The sequence below is a fragment of the Chiroxiphia lanceolata genome, chromosome Z, assembly GCF_009829145.1.
Source record: "Chiroxiphia lanceolata isolate bChiLan1 chromosome Z, bChiLan1.pri, whole genome shotgun sequence".
In the NCBI taxonomy this organism is placed as follows: Eukaryota; Metazoa; Chordata; class Aves; order Passeriformes; family Pipridae; genus Chiroxiphia; species Chiroxiphia lanceolata.
Window position 1 is genome coordinate 11,092,014 of NC_045671.1, and position 21,013 is coordinate 11,113,026.

Below are 21,013 nucleotides of genomic sequence, written 5' to 3' on the forward strand. Positions count from 1 at the left end.
AAACACTTCATGAACTCTGTCAGGCTTGGTGCTCTGACCACTTCCCTGGGGAGCCTGTTCCTGTGCCCAACCACCCTCTGGGTGAAGAACCTTTTCCTGATATCCAACCTAAGCCTCCCCTGACACAGCTTCAGGCCATTCCTTTGGGTCTTGTCAATGGTCACCACAGAGAAGAGATCAATGTCTTCCCCTCCTATTCCCCTCGTGAGGATGTTGAAGACTGTGATAAGATCTCCCCTCAGTCTCCTCTCCTCCAGGCTGAACAGACCAAGTGCCCTCAGTCGCTTACGGCTTCCCCTCAAGGCTCTTCACCATCCTTATTGTCCTCCTTTGGATGCTCTCTAAGAGCTCAATATCTTTCTTATATTGTGGTGCCCCAAACTGCACACAGGACTCAAGGTGAGGCTGCCCCAGGGCAGAGCAGAGCGGGACAATCCCCTCCCTCAACTGGCTGGTGATGCTTTGCCTGATTCCCTCCAGGACATGGTTGGCCCTCCCGGCTGCCAGGGCACCGCTGACTCATATTCAACTTGTCATTGACAAGGACCCTCAGGTCCCTTTCCATCTCACTGCTTTCCAGCATCTCATTCCCCAGTCTGTACATACCTCTGGGATTGCCCCATCCCAGGTCTTACACTTGTCCTTGTTAAACTTCATATAGTTGGCGATTGCCCAGCCCTTTAATTTGTCCAGGTCTCTGCATGTTCTCTCTGCCTTTGGGGGAATCAACAGCTCCTGCCAATTATCTGCAAATTTACTTAGTATTCCTTCAAGTCTTGCATGCAAATCATTTATGAAGATGTTGAAGAGCACTGGGCCTACAATGGAGCTCTGTGGAACCCCACTAGTGACAGGTCACCAGTCTGATGTCACCCCATTCACTGTAATGCTTTGCACCCAACCCATGAGCCGATGAAGAGACATGATGTATTCATCCGTCTGTGATGGACATTTTGTCCAGAAGGATATTGTGAGATACAGTATCAAAAGCTTTACTGAAATGCAAAAACAGTAAATCAACTGTCTTCACTTGATCAGCTAGGGCAGTTACATTGTCACGAAAGTAAACCAGGTTTGAAAAGCAGGACTTTTCCCTCATGAAGCCATGCTGGCTGTGAGCAATGAATGCATTATCTTTCAGGTGTTTTTCAGTACCTTCCAGAATAACCTTCTCTGTAACTTTACCAGGCACTCAAGTGAGACTGACAAGTCTGTAGTTTCAAGGTCATCCTTTTTGTCCTTCTTGAAAATTGGGACAGTGTTCCCATGACTGTTCAAAAATCATCAAGAGGGGTTTTGCAATGACATAGCTGCTCTTTGGGTATTCTCGGCTGAATCCCATCAGGCTCCATAGATTTGTAGGGACTCAGCTGGAGCAGCAGATCCCACACAAGTTCAGGGTCAACTGAGAGTTTATCATTCTCACAGCCGCAGTCCTCCAACTCAGGGCACTGGGACTCCCTTAGCCAGTGAATCTTCAGTGTTGAAGACAGAGGCAAAGAAAGCACTAAACACCTCTGCCTTCTCCATGTCCCTGTTTGTGAAGTGACCATCCTCATCCTGTAATGGGTTCATGTTATTTCTGCACTGCCTTTTGCCCTTAATGTATTTAAAATAACTCTTTCTATTGTTCCCATGGTTCTATCCAGCTTCAGCTCCAACTGAGCTTTGGCCACATGAATTTTCTTCTTACAGTGGCAAACAGCATCTCTGTATTGCTCCCACGCCATCTGACCTTACTTCCACTAGGCATACTCCTTCCTTTTTTGACTTAGCCTCAAAGGAAGATCCCTGCTCAGCCAAGCTGGCCTTCTGCCTCATCTACTTGACTTCGGACATTTTGGAGTTGCTGCTCCTCTGCCCTTAGGAGGTGGTGTTTAAAAAGTGACGAGCACTGTTGAACCCCAACACTTTCAAGAGTGTTTTCCCAGGGAACTTTATGCACTAGTTGCCTGAGCAGCCTGAAGTCTGCTCTCCTGATGTTCAGAGTTGAAGTTTTGCTGGTACTTATTCTCCTGTCTACAGATATTTTAATTTCAATTGTTTCGTGGTTGCTGGGGCCAAGACAGCCACCAATCACCCCTTCACTTAGGAGATCCTCTCTGTTAACAAGCAACAAATCACTCTTTAATAGTTCTATATGGCCAGTAAGTCCAATGGAGAGCGGAGACTGACAGTAGACTATTGTGGCTGAATGAAGTCACACTACCACTGAGTGCTGCTCTGCTGGACGTTCTGGAACTTCAGTATGAACTGGAGTCCAGAGCAGCAAAGTAATGTCACCATTGACATTGCCAATGTGCTTTTCTCTGCTCCTTTAGCAGCAGAGTGCAGGCAACAGTTTGCATTCACCTTGAGGTGCATCCAACTAGGCGTCCTCAGCCTAACACCATGCTCTAGAAGATGTTTTTTTTGTACCAACTCTGTCACCTCTTAGAAATGTTTAAACACTTAAGTCGGGAAAGCATATTAGCATACTGTCTTTTGAAAATCATACCAGGACAGGAACTGCAAAAAAGGTCTACTGCCTGAATATTGCCTGAGGATTGTCACATCTCCAGGAATGGAGTTCACTGGTGTTCCAGAGACCTGATTTTATCTCTGAGAAAAAAATATTTTTTAATATACTTTTATCACAGTGTTTAATTTATGATGGTCCAGATGGTCACAATAATGTCTAGGTTTCAGAATATGGACAAAGTAAGGAAGACCACAGGGATCTCAACCTGTGTTTTATCTCTAGCCAACAGATGGCTGAAATCTGATTCTTATTCCAAAATTTCTTGTAAAGTTTATTTCCATGGGAGATTTGTTTGTAGGAGTGTTTTTTTCTCCACATCTTTCCTGAAGTTCTTTTAAGGTTCAAATCATGACTGGTTTTTCTTTTTGTCCCCCCCTTGCCCTGCAGCATTATTATGAATATAATTTAAAATGTCGACATTAAGTTTCCTGAAAAATTGCTTTCCACTTTAGACAAACACTTAGAAATTCTAATGATACCATAGGCCATGGTTGGACAAAGCTGTCTGCTGCCAGGATGCTGAATTGGGCTAATTAAATTTCTATTACACTCAGTATGAGCTAATTGTTAATTGTTAATGTACAGTGAGAGGAAGTACTCTTATCTCTGTAACAGAGGAACAATAGCTAACTTTGATTTTATAATTTGGCAATATATGAAAAAATCCATATTGTGTACAATCACTGTATTGACAATCATGCAGGCTTTTAAATGAGATCCACAGAGTGGACTTTGTGACAGTGGTTTGTTCCTGGCTCTTGACTGAGACTAATTTCTGATGGTTTTGAGCATGTGACCCCTCACTTAGACTTGGAGACTTCATTCGCTTTTTAGCTCTTACCTGTACTTTTGAGGGGACTTGAAATCAACATCATTCAGGTTCTATAATACGCATTTTTGAAGCAACTTTTATAAGACATTTTAGCATTTTTATACCTTTGTGTTACTAAAAAAAGAAAAAGAGAAGAGGCCATCTTCTAAAGAGACAGAAATTAATGGTCTTCAGTTGGATTTCCTCTTCTGAAGGAATGTACACGTGTTTGGATAGCCTGTGAGCCTCCTGCTCAGGTAGGGTTGGCCAAACCTGTAATGCAGCATCAGGCAGCTGCTGGAATTCCCTGCAAAGCAGCTCCCTTCGCAGAGTTGCCAAATACCCAGATTTTACCAGACTTGGCCAGCTTTCAACAACAGCCTTGTCTGTTGCTTGAATCAGAGCATAGCCTGGATGGTTGGAAGTTTTTGTAAGCCTGGGTCAAAACAGCTGCAGTTTGGCTCATGCAGAGGCAGAACACAGCGCCCCAATTCCCATGGGGAACATGGGGCTGCTCCTTGCACTCATCCTGTCTGAGCTGGCAGGAGAGCCACGAGGGAAGCATTCCTCTTGTGAGTTGGGCCAGAATCAGGCTCTTTAAGGCTGGAGGGAACAGGGTTAAGGCTGCAGTTGTTTTTCAGATTTATATCTACATAATGGGCTGCAGTTGTTATACATGTTTTTCAAATACTTATGCAACCAAATGAGCTCTATGTGTAGATTTTAATTATGCCCACTGGCTGCTACTGGCTTAAAAATGTACTCTAATCTAGGAGGGGAAAGGCAGCCAAAACAGAGCAATGTGCAAATGTGGAATTTATTTAATTTATTTTTTTTTTAACTTCACACTGAGGTCTCATGCAATAGACTATGCTGGTGGCTGCTTATTTAGTGGGCTTATATGTCACTCTGTGTTTTCTGCTACCTGCTTTACAGGTGCATTGTGTGTTAGGAAAATACTAAAGGAAAACTCTGAAGTTGCCTTTTTCTGCACACACCTGTGTTCCAGTCCCTACTCCTCTTCAGAAATGTGGAATCTTAAAAGTTTTAGTAGTATAGTTATTCTGAAATACAAAATAAAATATATGGCCATAATAATTTAAAAAGTTTAAAAACCCCAAATATTAAGAGGTCTTACTAAGCAGTGGTCCTGGAAGAATGTGTTACTAGTAGATTAATTACTGTAAGTACATATTATTTGCAATTCTCCCGTGAAGTAAGAGAAGTTCACTTTATACAGTTTAATAAAAAATAAATAAACCCAATAGTTCTGTTGCTTCAATTCTGAAGAGATGTGGAGAATTGTAAGTATAAAAGGCACAGAAACATCAAGCACAGCATATAACCCTGAGCTACCCTTTGTCAACGTCCCTCATGTTCCATAAGGATATCCACGTTCTTTTCTTGGAGCACTACATGCAGTTCTTAAGCCTTGCTGGATTTTCATGAAACAAAAATATTTTTTTAGATTAACTTTTACTCAATTGCTCTCATGCTTTCCAGCCTTTTCCTGGCCTCTTGTTATGCCAACATGGTTTGAGATTTCCTTGCTTTAATATTCATGACTTTTCATGTACTAAGGTGATTATTAGCATTTGCTTGCCTCAGGCAAGCAATAGTGAGTTGTGTTGGAGGATGAAGGTCAGGGGAGACACTAGTCATTGCTCTCATTGTTGGGCTTAATTTTAGCTTTGAACTCTATCTGGCTTAGCAAGACAGCACAGCAGATGACTGGCTGGTTTTACCTAACTCAGGAAAGAAGTTGTGTTGATCTGGGCACATCCAGGGTATCCTCAGGGATTTCACCCTGTGCTAAGAAGATATTGTGCTAGAAGGCATACATGTATTGAGACGATAACTGTGCATCTGTTTGGACTTTATATGTGGGATGTGGTCTTAAAGAAGCTATCAGAAGGAATCTTCCCTAGTCCTCTCTCTACCTTCCTCACCGCTCTGTACTTGGCTTTGGAGGCTCAGGCCACACTGCGCAGATTTCTAGGCTCTTCAAGCGTTTGAGGCTTCACTGTTGTACTTTGTTCATTTTTCTACCCTACAAGTCCAAAACTAAAAAAACTATGGCAAAACTTCAGACTTTCTGTCAACACCTAGGAGTGCCCTGGAGCTTGACCTTGCAGAATCTCTGTTGCAATTTGCTGACATCAGTTACTGGGGACTTTAAAAATGGACACCGTGCAAGAAACTTCATATGATAAATCTAAATTGTGAGCGCTTATGTTTACAATTAATGGTACATGGAAGAAAAGTCTATACATTTCAGACTTGAAGTGTTAATGCAGTAATAGAGTTTGCCAAAGAAAACTGTATATGAAAATGGAACTGCTGGAGCACAACCTGAGAGCGAAAAATATAAAGCTGCTGGGGATCCCAGAAATCTCTCTGAAGAGCAGCTGGGTGGATATTTTTGCTGAGTTTGAAGACTAAAATCAGGAGTCTGTAGCTTGCCAGCTCCTGTGTTGCATGATGCAATGGCTTCTTTTCTAATAAGAAAACAGCCATTAAACAGGCTTGCCTTTTATTAATGTCCTATACCTCGAGGTGTGTATGATTGAAACAAGACTTTTCATGCTATGATGAAAAGCTGGAAACTTTATATGAAAACTGCATTTGTTTTGGTTTTGGGGGGGGGGGTGTTGTTTGTGTTTTTTGGTTGGTTGGTGATTTTTTGGTTTGGTCTAGTTTTTGGGGTTTTTTTGAAGCTGTTCCAGAATACAAGCTAACACAGAAGTGGCGTGCAGGGTTTTTACCAGAGAGTTCTGTGTGTATTGGGGAAGGGCAAATGCCATCTCATGTTAAAATAGAAGAACACAGTCTGTGTACAGCACTTCACTTTGCAGTGGCGGGTGCTAAAGGGGAGAGTGGGGAAAAAAAATCTCTCACAGCTGCTAGTAAGTCCATACTTGCCAATGTCAACTTCTTAAAATCTTAACCTGCCTGCACTCTAGAAGTTGTTTGTAGCAACTCATTGATTGAATGTCTTAAAACTCTGAATACTTAATTTTCCCAGTTCGTACTGGTGCCAGCTCTGACTTAAACACAAAATGTATTTCCTATAACTGTTTTTCCTGAGCTGATTTTTGCATTCTTCTGGCTGCATGTATGCAAGTGACAGGATAATGACATGGACTGCCAGCATTATTGAAAAGCCACATTTGTGACATTTACTTTTAGGAGGAGATGAAATGGGTGCAGTGTGAAGCTATAATTTTTATTAAAAAAAAAAAAAAATCAAAAAACTAAATAACTAGTAAGTATTGATGGCAATTACCTGCAGATGTCTGATTTTCTTTTAAGGCAGTCTGATCTGCCAAACATCTCAATCTGTATGGCTCCTCCATATTTAAATGACTGGCTGTTCATAAGACATTTATTGTTTCAAATGAGTGACTGTATCTTATACTGCAGTCAGGAAAAGACAAAGGTTCTTTTACTTTCATAGCAAAACATTCATAGTTTAATCTCAGTTTTTCAGTTTAAGGTGAAATTCTACATGCTGTTCCTTCCTTTTCACTGAGAGGATTCATGCATCTGTGCTGTGTGATGGAACAGTAAAGGCAGCTTTGGTTTTCAGCAGGTTTTGCTCCCTGTATCAGCTCACCAACCTCACAGTTACCTACCTACATGTGCTGATGCAAGGAAGAAGCAGAACCAGGCATGTCCTATCCATAGAAACATAGTCCTTGCTGAAACAGCAAGTTACTAGTTTGCTGAGAGCCCTCTCTGGTTTGGGAAGGGAAGACAGAAAACACCTCAAGTTTCAGGACCACTCTGGGACTTTCCCAGTCTTTTAATATGAAGATGATAACTTTTCTATTAATTAGATTTAGGATGTGTCAAAAAGGGCTTACTTTCAAAATTGTTTTTATGCTAATAAAATCTCAGGCCCTCCACAGGTAAGTAAACTGTATTCTACAGTGACTGGTCATGGTGCTACACGTGAGAGGAGACCACACTGGACTTCCTTCTGCATGACAGCATTTCTTCATGCACAGAATGTGCTGCTCTAGTGGTAACTCATGGCCTTTTCTCCTCCTCCGGGTCAGATCCTTGGGAATTTTAGCATTTTTGCCACTCAGCTTGTGGTAGAAACCAATCAAAAGCCAGATATCATCTACTGAATATTTTTTTGCTGTCATTATCGAAGTGGAAATTGAGGCTTTGAGGGATAATAGGCATGGTAAACAAGGTGCTGCTTCTAAAATGTATAAAAGCTCAAGTCAGTGCAGAAAGCCAGGTTATCAGTAAGTCTCTTTCTGGCTGAGATAGATGGTGAATTGCTTGCCTGTCTGATCTGGTAGCAGCGAAGCTTGAGTATCTTCCATTTCTATACGGTTTTTTAAATTAGCATTGCAAAAACTCCAAGCAGCTCTGTATCTTTATTTTATCAATCTTGTTTATTTGTGTGAAGGTATTGGTCAGCTGGGAAACTATAAATCATCAGACTGTTGGCAGGGAAGTTAAACTTTTAAAAAGTCAACAAAGGGTTGACATCCATTAGAAAATGAAGAAGAATGATCTGTCTTGGGGAGGGATGTTTTTACTCAAAATAAACCTTGACAATGAGTGTATGTGAGTTCACAGTGTATTTCAAACATTCTTGCACTTAAAATATTTTCAGAGCACTCAGATTAAAATGACAGAGAACAATAGTATTATATGCTTGCATAGAAGTTTGACTGTGTTCCAAGTTTGTCATAATAGGAAATAGCAAATACAATATTCACTTAGCATCCATAATTCAACCAAATTCTTTATTTGCTTTGGATTTTGGTAAGTAATGTGTCAGACTACTTTCAGACCCTGGAGAAAATCTGTGTTACAGAGAATGATAATTCTGCCTAGAAAAAAAATTCTGGAGCGTGACCTTGCCCAACAGAGCCTGAACCCTCTGATTGTGTGTAATTTTTCTGCTTTTTTCTCCCCTGTTTTTCTTTTCACAGATGAAAATTTCCTTATTGGAAGGTTACTGTCTTAAATTGAGGCTGGATATTTATTTTTTCTTATTTTATGACATTCCACTGTACTTTTGTGACACTTTCCCTAGATATATGGACCACCCGGTTGTTTTAAGCCAGCTGTCAAAATAATATTCAGTAAGAGGATTGTGCTCAGTTTTGCAGGAAGTAGCTGTGCAAGTAGTTAAGGAGAACCTGGATATAGCAGACCCATGTCTTGTTGCTACCTTAGCAAGTGTAGTCAGTTCCAGTTTTACAAGTCTAACCCCTAAATGTGGATTATTTCTGTTCTTCTACCTGTGGTGTAATGATTTGTAAAGAAATGTTTTATGTGAGCTAAGTAGTAAAATTTAGGGTGCTTTTCTGATTTAAATTGGCATTTAAATAATTGCTGGAAACACTCATTCTCAGTCTTCTAGGGAAGACTGGCTCTATCTGAACTATTATGCTTTGTCTGTCAGATGCTGGTTAAAGAAGTCTTTATTCCCTTGCTAACTTGCCTTTACAACCAAAATGTGGAAAAGGTTCTTTGCCCTGAAGAAGGGACAGCTTTGTTTAGGACAGTTGTAAGTGCTTCACCAGCTGACATCTCCTATCTGTAAGAAATCTGCTGTTTAAAACTAGTTCAGGGATGTCATACACAGCTGTCTCCTCTGTTCAGTCATAAAAAGCATCTATCAGTGTGAGTTTTTTATTTGAGTAACATTTCAGGTCAAGAAATTTGAGGTCCTGATAAGACTTTAAGGTGATAGTCTTGTAGCTGTTCTCTAGTTGACCTTGAACTTGATGAAGTTTTGCTGTGAGTTCACTCTTACTCTCAAGGTCTGGTTACTCCAGCTAAGCTTTGCATTCCTCCCAAAGAAGATAATTTTCTACTTTGCCTCGTTAGCGACTGAGTAATTATGAGACCTGCATGTTCCCAGTAGGAAAAATCAGTGTCAACCAGCTGATCTTTATCATCTGATGCAGAGGTGGGTCTTGAATGCTGACTTGCTTAATTTCTGTATCCAGTGGCTGGTGTATCCAGTGAGAAACTCAGTGCTCCTCTGCTGCACTGAAAAGTCTCGATACAATAATAAAAGATCATCCTACCCCTCAGGAAGAGTAAAAATGTTTTACAGCAATAAAAGAAATCTATCTCAAATCACTTCAGGCTGGGGTATCAAGATGTGGCTCTAAGTCATAATACCAGGTTTATCTATTGTGAAGGGAAAATGAACTATGTCATAATGGGATTTTAAGCTGAATGAGAATCCAACCCTCAGTGTGGCCCTTCGTCCAAATCAGCCCTTACATGTTTGTTTTTGTTTCCTAAGTCATTGCACAACCAGGAAATGGGAGGAAAAGTTGTTTGCTTTCATATCAAGGGAAGTTTATTCGTGGAAGATGCAACTAAAATGGACCACTGCTTAAGGCATCCAGATGGTGAGAACTTCAGTGTTTGGAAACCTGCAGCTTTTGCCTCAAATATTTTAGGAAATTATGTGGCTTGTAAAGAATTATTAGGTATGGAAATGAATGTCTACAGGCTTCTTTGTTTCAAGAGCCTCCCTTGCTACACAGGAGTCCTCAGTATCTACTACTCACTTGTTTGGGTTTGCAGATTTTTTTGTTTGTTTTGTTCTAGGTGGGTTGTTTTTTGTTTGTTTGGGGTTTTGGGCTTTTTAAGTTAAAAAGAAAAAAGCAGAATTAACTTTAAAATCAGAATTACTCCTTCAGGGGAAGTTTTTGCCCAACACTGTAAATACTCGGACTTAAATATGACTGTAATAGGTTCATCCCAGTCTGGAGTCATTCTCCTCTCTCTCTCTCTCTGTCTGTCGCGCAGGGCTAATTTCCTGGTAAAGGTTCTAAGTAACCATACCCCCCATTCCCCTCCCAATTGCTTTTCGATTATTAAGAAAAAATGTCTCACTACAGGTTTATGTGACAGCAGAGGTAGAAGGATGAAGGGAGGAGACACAGCAAGCACTTGTGAGGGAGCTGTAGCAGCCCAATGCCCTGTGGCTTTGGCCACTGTAAAAATGCTTGAGAGTTAAACCTTATCATCCTCACTTTTCACGGGACTTTCCAGTTAGCTTCTGTATTTTTCCTTTCATTAGGTCATTACATCCTTCATGTGTGTTCTCTCACCTTCAAAACCACCTGTTCTGCTTAGAGATATTTCTTTCATCCTATTAGTTTGTGAGAAGCAATATTTTTAATCAGACCTTTTTTCCTCTAAAATATTTTTTTGCATTGTGAAACGAATCATCTGCTTTGTGTGATGACTTGTTGGGAACTGCCATGGGAATTATTTTCATTGGTAGGATTAATGCGTTCATAGGAGTGTGACCTGAAAAGAGTTAATTTTTCTTCTCTCTGATACTTTTTTGCAGTCTGATTTTACCTAAATAAAACTTCCTTAGCACTTGCATATTCATGTTGCATTTGGCACCATCCTACACAGTCTGTCTGTAAAACCTCAGTGCCCCAGATTTAGCCAAGTTATTATTATTCAGGTATTTATTATTGCTATGAATATTGTCAAGTATAAGTTAGCCAAGTGCATGCTTCACAGCCTTCCTAATATATAAGTGCATTTGGTTGTATTTTGTATCTACACAAATGTATCTGAATTTGGTATTTGCTGGTATGTTGTGCTGGCTAAATTAGAGGTGTTGGAATTTGTCAGACTCCTGTTGTGTCCCTCTCCCAGCAATTTTCCCAGAGCCTGAGAAACCACTTCTTCTAAAGAAGAATGTTTACACAACTTTGCCTTGGTCACTGAGTACATGAAGTTTATATTTTGAATGACCAGAGAACAGAGAGCAGCAGTGCTTCTTGCACTCTTGGAAGTGTTAACTCTTCAGTTTGTTTATGGCAGTAGCAAGCATGAGAAGAGCACCCAGAATATTTTTATATTTGCAGGGAATAGTTCAAAGCTTAAGCACTGCTACCATTTGCAATTGGTAGCAGCCAGTGTGGAAGGACTCTTTGTAGGAGGTGACATGGTTGTTGTCCTTGATAGACGACTCTGTTTCAGGAGCTCTCCTGTTTTCATTAATTCTCTATTCTTTGCCAGCTCTTGTCTTTAGGTCTTTTTCTCTGCCGAGTTTTCAAGAAGGCTGCAAAGAAGTCTGTGGCTCAGAGAAACACTGTTGCAGTTCACATACTATGTGCCTGAAATATTCTTTTCATTCCTGCCTGCTATTCCAAGTTTCCCCGGTTAGCAGGCTGAACTTCCAATGTTAGTTTTAGCACTTAGAGGAAGCAGTTGTTCAAAATGTAAACTCTTAAATACAGTAGTTGGTGTGGCTCCATGATTTATGCTTTTTCCTTTTAGATTCCAGGGGAATGTTGTTAAAAATTTAATGTCTTCTTTAAAAGAGATTAGAAACCATCCCAGGAATACTGACTTTTTCAGTTGGAGCATGTTGATGAAGGTCCTAACTTTTTGCACACAATGTAATAGCAATTGGAAGTGTTCTGTCTTGGATTTGTTTTTTACCTTACTTGCACTGAAAAACTGTGTATATCAGGCTGATATTGGTAGGACCCTCGTGGTAGCAGTATGTCTGCTGGTGCTGTGCCCATATCTTATGACTTGACAATGTCAGCATGCTATGCCTCAAGAGGATATAAGCAACTGTGTTTTCAGAAGCTTTTCCTTCATTTTTGCAAAAATGAAGTCAGCAGCACCTCTATAGGCCTGCTTCTGTGAATCTTAAGGTGCCCAACATGAGGATATCAAACATGAACCTTCAGCTGAAAAAAGGCTCTCAAATTCAGTGTAATTTCTTCAATTTGTTCTGTAATTATGTCTTGGGTAATTGATGCTGTAGAGTGTATCCTACCACAGTGTGGTTGGTAACGTCTGCAATTTTCCACTGTTTAAACAAGCAGGTGCTTGAGGTGAACAGCAAAACCAAAAGTGGAAAAAGTAGATCTCTGGCATAGTCTCACAAATAATCAGTAGCTTTGATTTTTCCTAGTGATATAGTAAGGTGTTTCCCCCTGCCTTGTACACGAAGGGAAAATGAGCTCTTTGAAGGGCAGTGCAGAAGTATAACTTGATTTAGTTTAATTAAGGAATCATAGAGCCAATTTTTAGAGGAACTAAATTTTGTTCACTGAAAGGGAAAAATCGGGATGGACTAAAATGACTAGAGTGAAGTCAGTTATTTTGAATGTTTTCTTTATTAATTCCCCAAGTCCAGGCATTCTTTGGGGATATATTACACCACTAGGGATGTTAGTTTACAAATTACATGGAACTACATGCACATAAGGTATATGGTATAGGTTAATGACACAGCAGCCTGTGTAAAATAATAGAAACATTGAGTTGTTCAGGTTAGAAAAGACCTCTAAGGTCATCACGTCCAGCCATTACCCAGCACCACAAGTCCACCACTAAACCATGTCCCCTCCCAAGTGTCACATCTACACATCTCTTAAATACAGCCAGAGCCTTCCATAGATGGTGGCACCACCACTTCCCTCAGCAGCTTTTGATGCTTGACAACCCTTTCAATTGAAAAACTTTTCCTAATGTCCAATCTAAACCTCCCCTGACACACCTTGAGGCCATTTCCTCTTGTCCTGTCACCAGTTGCCTGGGAGAAGAGACCAACCCTCCTTTCAGGGAATTGTAGAGAGCAGTAATGTCTCCCCTGAGCCTCCCTTTCTCCAGACTAAACACCCACAGCTCCCTCAGCTGCTCCTCATGGGACTTGTTCTTTAAATTCTTTATCCAGCTTCATTGCCCTTTGCTCAACATGCTCCAGCACATCAACATCTTTCTTGTAGTGAGGGTCCTCAAGTGGAACACATTGTTTGAGGTGTGGTATGAAAGTATGGCTACAAATACTTTTGTTGCACCATCTCACTTTCAGAGCTATTATCTTCTTGGGAGGCAGTGGAGGGATGCCAAAAGGTGTAAGGACAGGGAGGGGAGAACTTGCCGGTATGTGGTTTGTGAGTGAAAGGAGGTCTTAATAAAATAAAAGTGACATGTTAATGCTCTCTTCCAGTTTTCACCTGGCAGCCACGAAAGGGCATGCAGAGTGCCTCAGGATCATGGTGACACATGGTGCAGATGTGACAGCCCAGGATGGTGCAGGTATGCCTCTCTGAACCTATACAAGTAGCTTAATACACTTAAGTTACTTATGTAGTTCTTGATGTGCAGAGTGAAACTGCAGATTTGACAACATTGCTTTTCCCCACACGCTCTATAGGAAAAGCAGGTTTAGGCATACTTGCTTTCCTGCACAGAGAATTCAGATTCTGAGGTCCTAAAAAGTATAAAATCCTTAAAAACTTTTGTCCTAATACTATAGATTTCAGCATTTGCAGTGGACTCCAGATGTAAAATAGTTGCTCAATTTTTAAAAAATTGTTGTTTTTAAGTTAAAAAAAATCATCTTCCTCAACTCTTTTTATTGTTGTAGGTTACATCAAGACCTTCAGTGTTGCTTTTATGTTTATCCAAGCTATTAACCCCATTAACTTTACAGGAGTTTCAGTAAGACATTTCCTCAGGATTATGACATAGTGAAAACAGCTGATACAGGCCAAAACAGAGCTGAGAGCTATTAAGTATGCTGTTTCAGTTCTCAGAAGTCCTATGCCTTAATTACTACCCCCCTAGGAGAATGATGGGAGCTGAATTTGAAACTGGTGAACTCTTCCTAATAGATTTCAGTTGACACATTGTGTGGAATCTGTGCCCAGCATTTTCCCTGTCTAGCTGAGCACCTGTATGAGCCATCAGCTTTCTGTCTCTCCAGTAATGATCTGTAAATGTTGGGTTCATGGGTTCTGTTTTGGCCACTCACTGCAGCCTGAGGGAATTTCTGTCATACATGTGAATGATTTGCCCCTGTAAGGAAGTGTCTGTGATACTGGAAGAAGCCTTCATATTTTACTCAATGATAACAGAATATGTGTACCTGATGCAGACTGTTATTCAGGATTCATACTTCATCTTGCCTCAGGATTTATTAGTTGTTTGGATAGTAAGAGGTTGCCTGCCTACTTTCACCTGAGAGTATCAACCCAGTGTTCATTAGGGAAATCCTTGTCTGTAAAAGTCACCTTATTTGCAATGAGAGTTTACTGTCACAAGTGGCTTTGTCTTTATTGAGTACTAAATCTTGCCTCCTTCTTTTCTTAGTTTCATGGATAATTTGTTCTTTTGATGTCTTGGCCTGTTTAATTTTTCAGATGGTCTGTAAGATGAAGCTGGAGGAGAGACTGCAGTCTTTCATCATAAATCCGTAGTCAGTAAATCACTACAGCATAGCTAAATATGAGCTCATGGGTGCTAAAAAAGTTAACTGCAATGCGAACTGATGTAGACCTGTGTTTGATATGTGCTCGTAGCCGCTGTATAAAATAACTGAATAGGGAATCTATGAGACACAAACTAAAGTAGGCCTATGTTTGAGTCTTCTTCTACATGCACTTCATGGATTATACAAATTCATTGTCATGGTAGCTGGTGAATTTGGCATGTTTTACTCTTGGTGCTGGGTTATTTTTCATTGCCACATGGCAGAAATCATGAAGACACTGACAGACATCTTTGTGCAGTGAGGTTGAGTAATACAGGAAAATTGTTTTCTAAGGCACAATGCATAACAATCTTAGACTTACTTCTGCCAAGATATAGTCTGACACATTGTTTGTGTTACTCCTTTATCTGAAGCAAGACATTAAGATTATTCTGTTACCTGCCTGAACAACAGTCTATTGTAAAGACATTCCACTTGATGCAGGTTTTTATTTTATTTTCTCTACCCTTACTTTTTATTTGTCATGATAGAAACAAGATGGATAATTCAGGATCTTGCCTTTGCCATGGAAGAGTTTATTCCTCTGCTTTGGCATGATTGAATAATTAATTTGCTTTCCCTTTATTCATTTAGGTCACAGTGCTTTACATCTTGCAGCAAAGAACAGCCACCCTGATTGCATCAAGAGGTTGCTTCAGGTAAAGTAAAAGTTAAATTAATTTTGATTTTTGAAATTTTCATTTGGGTCCACCAGACACTGACACATTTCCTGCTAATAATCTGCACCACACTGCTATACCATTGTCCTATCTCCTTGACATCAAGAGAGGCAAATCAAGAATTTCAACATAAAGAGTTTAAAGACCCTTCAGGCACTGTGAACGGATGATAGAAAACAGTGTGGTATCTTCCCTGAGTGATCTGCAGACAGAGTTTTCCATGTGTAGCTGATCTAATGTAGCTGGGTTGGGTTTCAAGCAGGTTGCAGCTTCAGTCCAATTCCTATGTTTTGTCTTTGTGGTTGGATGACTTGGAATTAGGTAGATTTGAGAGTTTTAGGGGAAAAGGGTTTTTTGCTTCTGGGGGGATTCTGATATTGTTCCACTGGAATGCTTTCTGTCTGTTCACTATAGAAACATTTGTCAAGTTTAAGTCAAAGAGAAAAGAAACCAAAGTAGTTTAGATCCTAAAATATGTAAATAATCAAATCCTCCATGAAATGAGGTAAAGAACAGTAAGGGATTAGAAAGGGATTTGAGAGAATGGGGAAAAATAAGAAAAAGAAAATTGAAGATGAATAGAAGATTCTCATAGTGTTGAAGCTGAAGATGTGCATTAGTAAGCAAAGACATTGTCCATCTCAGCTCTCATTTCAGAAATACTGGTAAGTTTTCATGGCAGTGATCAGAGGAATGGAACAGATTTTTTTCTGAGTTTGGAGTTATCTGTAAGTCTCAGATGAAATAGTGAATACAGACTGAGACTACAGATGAAGTAATTAATAACAACCCAATGGTCCAGAAAGAGAATGGATCCCATATCCCAACCTCTAAATTGTTCTTGCCTGGTTACCCTCAGGGCTCTCCAACTGTCCTGCGACTGGTCCCTGGCAATGTTTCTGGCAACACTGATCCCCACCTCAGTATGTTGCAAGGTGACTTCCCTTACTCGTCCCCACCTGGGAAGGGTTGTCATTAGCCACCGAGGCTCGTTTCATTGCCGGTTTCTACTGCTGCCAATGCCAACCCATTTACAGCATAAACAGCACCATCAGGCCGTCACTGGTGGTATCGCAGGCAGCAATTAATGTGTGTTTAATACTAGTATCTGCTGCCCTTTCACGTGCTGGCTACAACCACAGAGTGCTTTTGTTGATATTTTGTTGTTGATATTTTTCTGGTTTTGTTACAATATGCAGATTTCCAAATACGTTCACAAACGCAAGCCCACTGGTAATATTTTCCAATACTTTGTGCTCTTAGGATTGCCTTCTTACTTCTGGGGACCAAAGTGTGCATGTGAGGAATGTCTAACTAGTGTTGAACTAAAACAGGCTAAATGACTATTTTACACAGGCAGAATCTCAACATTTTTGTTACAGAATGCAGTAATCTATATGATTTTCCTAGAGAATCATAGATGTGTTGGAGGCAGTGCTACATTTAAAAGTAAAAAGTTATAATGTTTGATTTTCAGAAACCCATAATTTCAGGGTCCTGTCTTCTTCTGTCTAAAGATAAGCATTTGAGCTGTTGAAGGGTTTACAGAAGAAGTCCTGTGATGAGCACCTAAGGGAGCTGGGGCTGTTTAGCCTGGGGGAAAGGAGCCTCAGGGGAGACCCTATCTTGATTGGTCAAGAGGAAATGTCCTCAAGTAGCACCATGGGAGGTTTAGGTTGGATATTAGGAAAAAATCCTTTACTCAGAGGGTAGTGAGGCACTATAACAGGTTGCCTAAAGAAGCTGTGGATGCCCCGTCACTTAACACCCCTGTTCAAGGCCAGGCTGGATGGGGCTTTGAGCAGCCTGATTTGGTGGAAAGTATACCTGCCCATGACAGGGGATTGGAACTAGATGATCTTTAAGGTGTCTTCCAACCCAAACCATTCTGTGATTCTATGATTCAATGAAATAAAAAAAATGCAAGACTAATAGCCTTAGGACATGGCTGCTTTATCTCTTACTCTAATATTAAAAAAAAAAAAAAGATTTCCTGAGATAAAGGAATTTCTTTCCTTTTTTATTTCCTGATTTAAATTATTCAGAAACTTCAACAATTTTAGGGCATAGATCTCTGATCACGAAGATTTCCTACATCTTCAGTGTAAGCTGGTACCAAGAAAGGAAAGACTAGATTGCTAGAGATGGAAGTTGTACCTTCCTTCAGCATTCTTTCCTGAAGCATCACATAAACTTTTTCTCAAAGCACTCTGTTAGCATAAAAGATATGTTTTATGTTCTTTGTCTTTCTCTAATTGCCTTTTTTTCCCTTCTCCTTATTGAACTGTGCAGAGTAAATGTCCAGCAGACAGCACTGACAATGCTGGGAAAACAGCTTTGCATTATGCAGGTAACTTCTTTGGCAAAAGCTTGCACTATCTATTTTGTTGTGCTTGATATTCCTAGCTCTACAATTTTGTTGTACCCCACTCTAATGCTGCAGTATTGCAAGTGGAAGCACAGAGCACAGCTTTTGAAAATGGGGTGGGTTTGATGAGCTTTCATGCTTGTTTTTTTTTTTTTTAATTTTATTTTCTTTGGGTTTTTTAGCTGCAAGTGGATGTCTTCAGGCAGTTCAGCTCCTGTGTGAACACAAATGTCCCATAAATGTCAAAGATGTGGTACGTACCTCTTCTGTTGTGTACTTCAGATACTTCAGAGCTTTTGCCACCCTCCACCCCATGCACTTACCACCCTCCATGTCAGTGCAGCAGTTCAAAGCAATACTGTGCTTATATTTCTTCCTGGACTTCTCTGCTGGAGGAAGTTCCCTTTGCAGCTTGGCGTAGCAGAGGTGTGAAAGCACTTCATAATCTGATACAATCATACCAAGGTGTGGGCAAGTGATGCAAAATTCTCAGAAAGCCCAACCAGAGTATGATAAGCCTGAGGGGGAAAAATATATTTGATGTAGTCTAAAGGCTAAGGGATGCTACATTCACTACTATGAAGTGTCTACAACCAACCAGGTCTGGTTTTGAGGGTGATGCAGGTGCCTTATAGAAAACCCTCAAATGATAGAAGGAGGTGACCTAACAGAAGTAAAGCACAGGCCAGATGGGAAAGCATAAAAATACTTGTTTGTTTATTTTTGACTTTGATCCACCTCCTTCTTACCTTCATATTTCTAATGAAAACAAATATGTCACAGATGTCAGACCTAATATTTCAGCAAATGCATTTTAAAGGCAGAAAAGGTTTGTTCCATCTATAGAAGGGAAGGCTGTAGGAGTATCTTAAAAATGTCTTAGGCTACATCATGGTTGGTCATAGGAAAGAGGGAGTCAGACCAACCTCAGAGATGCATGACAAAATGATGATAAGAAGTGGTCAGAGTTTGGGTAGTGAACCTAACTGGGAAATCCCAGTTAGCTACTAAGGAAAAAATAATCTCACCTTGAAGATGGTCAAACACTGGAACTGGTACCCAGAGATGTAATGTTGTCTCTACCTTTGGAGGTGCTTAAAACTTGACTGGACAAGTCCCTGAGCAATGTACTGTAACTTGAAGTTTGCCTCGCTTTGTGTTGAAAAACAAGTGGGAGAAACCCCAGATGACATCTAAGGGGGTCTTCCAAACATATTATTCTATGATTTTATGAAACATTGTATTTTTGCCTTGTACTTAGGTAAAAGTATCATTTTTGCTGTGGAGCTACTGAAAGATACTGGGTAGTTCCAAAATCACTACCTTTTAGCATTGAGCAAACAGCAAAGGGAGTATAAAAGGAAAAAGCATCCCTACTTTGCATCATCCCTAGTAATCAAGAAGGAATTAAAGTAAACTCAGCTACATTTATGGTATATAAGAAAAATGTACTGAGAGCACCTCATTTATGCTATGTAGAGATAAAATTCATAGCTGTGTTCAAATCTCAGAGTCTTATTTGTAAGTGGATGGAATATTGTTCATAGTTTCTTTAAATGCATTTCTAGGATGGGAACATACCTCTGCTGCTTGCAGTACAAAATGGACACACAGAAGTCTGCAAATACCTTCTGGATCATGGAGCAGACGTCAACACCAGGGATAAAAATGGAAGGTACAGCAGGTTAACATGTTAATTCTTCCCCAAGGCTGCCTGTCAAATGAAGCTTTCTCATCAAATTCTTCCTAAAATAGTTGATGTTAGGTGAAATAATGCATTCTGGACTGGACATCCTCATTATTGAGAAGGCTTGCAAAATTCTGCTTAAAGGGAAAGATGAAACAGAAGCTATGCAACTATAAAACTAATGTGCCTGTAAGATTTTCCTTGGGCCACCAGAGTAGTATATCCCATTTTTAAATAATTCCTACACAAAATTGATTGATAGCACTTACTCACACATCACTTTCTAAGTGTCTCAATTTGAAGTGCTGCTTTCTTCTAAAGATGAGTTAGTAACTGTTACTTGGGAGCAAAATCTTTGGAGGGTTCTTTCTTCTACCATAATGCAGCCACAACAGCAAGAGAAAAGTACAGTAAAGCTTTATAGTGGAGATGCTGTTTTAGGAGGTGCCAATTAGACATTTTTTTGCATTAATAGATAGTGCATGTATCAGAAAACTGTTCTTAAAAAGCAACATCCTTGTAGTGAAAAATGCTCTTGTTTTAATGATACTGACAAAGATCAAGAGTCTTTGAAAATTAAGGACTGTTTTATAAACAGTTCGTTAAACTGTGAAGGTAAGGAAGGATACTGAGAAGACTTGGCACTTACACTTCATAGCAATGTTGATTATTATATGTGATACAATGCTGATATTGTTCTCTGGCAACACCTGTGAGGATAAGACTGGGCCCTAACTTGTTTTTTATCAGTCCAAAGTTCATTAGTGCACTCTTTTTTTCAGTTGTCTAAAGAAAACTGCCTGCTTGTCTTTGTTAGTTTGCATGGCCTCCTCAGTGCTTTGAACCTGAGCTGCTGCACACTCTGGAACCTCTGCCGTCTCCTCACTTTCTTACTATATAATCAGCAGACAGTGCTAAGACTTTCTTCATTAATTGGATGAAAGAGTTTCTGTCATAGATAGGACTCACATTTTTGTATTTTCTTTTATAAGAAAGTACTGTGTAGAAGCAAGAGAATGATATAATATCAAATATACTGTTTACTTCTTGCTTTCATTGTGGTGAGGGGAGTGACTACTCCTGCTTCTCATGTTCACAAAAGTGGTTAAGATTTTACTGAAACAGGAGAAGCCTTACTGGGAAAAGAAGGGGATAACCTTTGAAAATGTCATCTCCAGATTTCTATCTTATCCAGACCTAGTGAATTATTTTGTAATCTAAAACCTTCCCTGTGACTCTGGAGGTGTTACCCACATTGCCACTCAGCACTACCTTTTAACATGGCACTGCAGCAGCCATCACCTCTCCAGGGCTCACTCACTACAGGGAGTATGTTCAATTCATCAGTGAAATGTTTGTCTTAATATTTAGCAAATATTATCACTAGTAACTTTTCAACTTCAAATCTGCACTTAGGAATGTGTTTGGCAGTAGACTTGGCCAACCTATTAAGCACATTTTCATGTTGAGAAAGGAGAATTATGCCCAAGCAGGAAGGCAGTATTAGAGCATGCTTGAAAAGTGAGGGGTTTTGTGTGTTTTTAATTATTCTGTACATTTCTTATGACCTCTTCAAGTAAATGAGAAAAGCAGACACAAAGTGTTAGGAAAAGACTCCTTCTGCATGCTGCCCTTACTCTAGGATCTGGCATT

The 21,013-nt window shown here is 40.0% G+C and overlaps 1 protein-coding gene across 3 annotated transcripts in view; it reads left to right on the forward strand.

Moving 5' to 3' along the window:
* Positions 1-21,013, forward strand: part of RAI14 (retinoic acid induced 14) — an 86,799-nt gene that overhangs the window by 54,698 nt on the left and 11,088 nt on the right. For 2 of the 3 annotated variants that reach the window (XM_032675999.1, XM_032676000.1), the window contains exons 4-8: positions 13,321-13,409; positions 15,220-15,284; positions 17,598-17,655; positions 17,856-17,926; positions 19,242-19,348. In XM_032675999.1, coding sequence (XP_032531890.1) covers positions 13,321-13,409; positions 15,220-15,284; positions 17,598-17,655; positions 17,856-17,926; positions 19,242-19,348 — 390 coding nt within the window. Of the gene's footprint in view, positions 1-9,563; positions 9,731-13,320; positions 13,410-15,219; positions 15,285-17,597; positions 17,656-17,855; positions 17,927-19,241; positions 19,349-21,013 lie in introns of those variants that run through there. The other variant, XM_032676001.1, reaches the window with a different exon arrangement.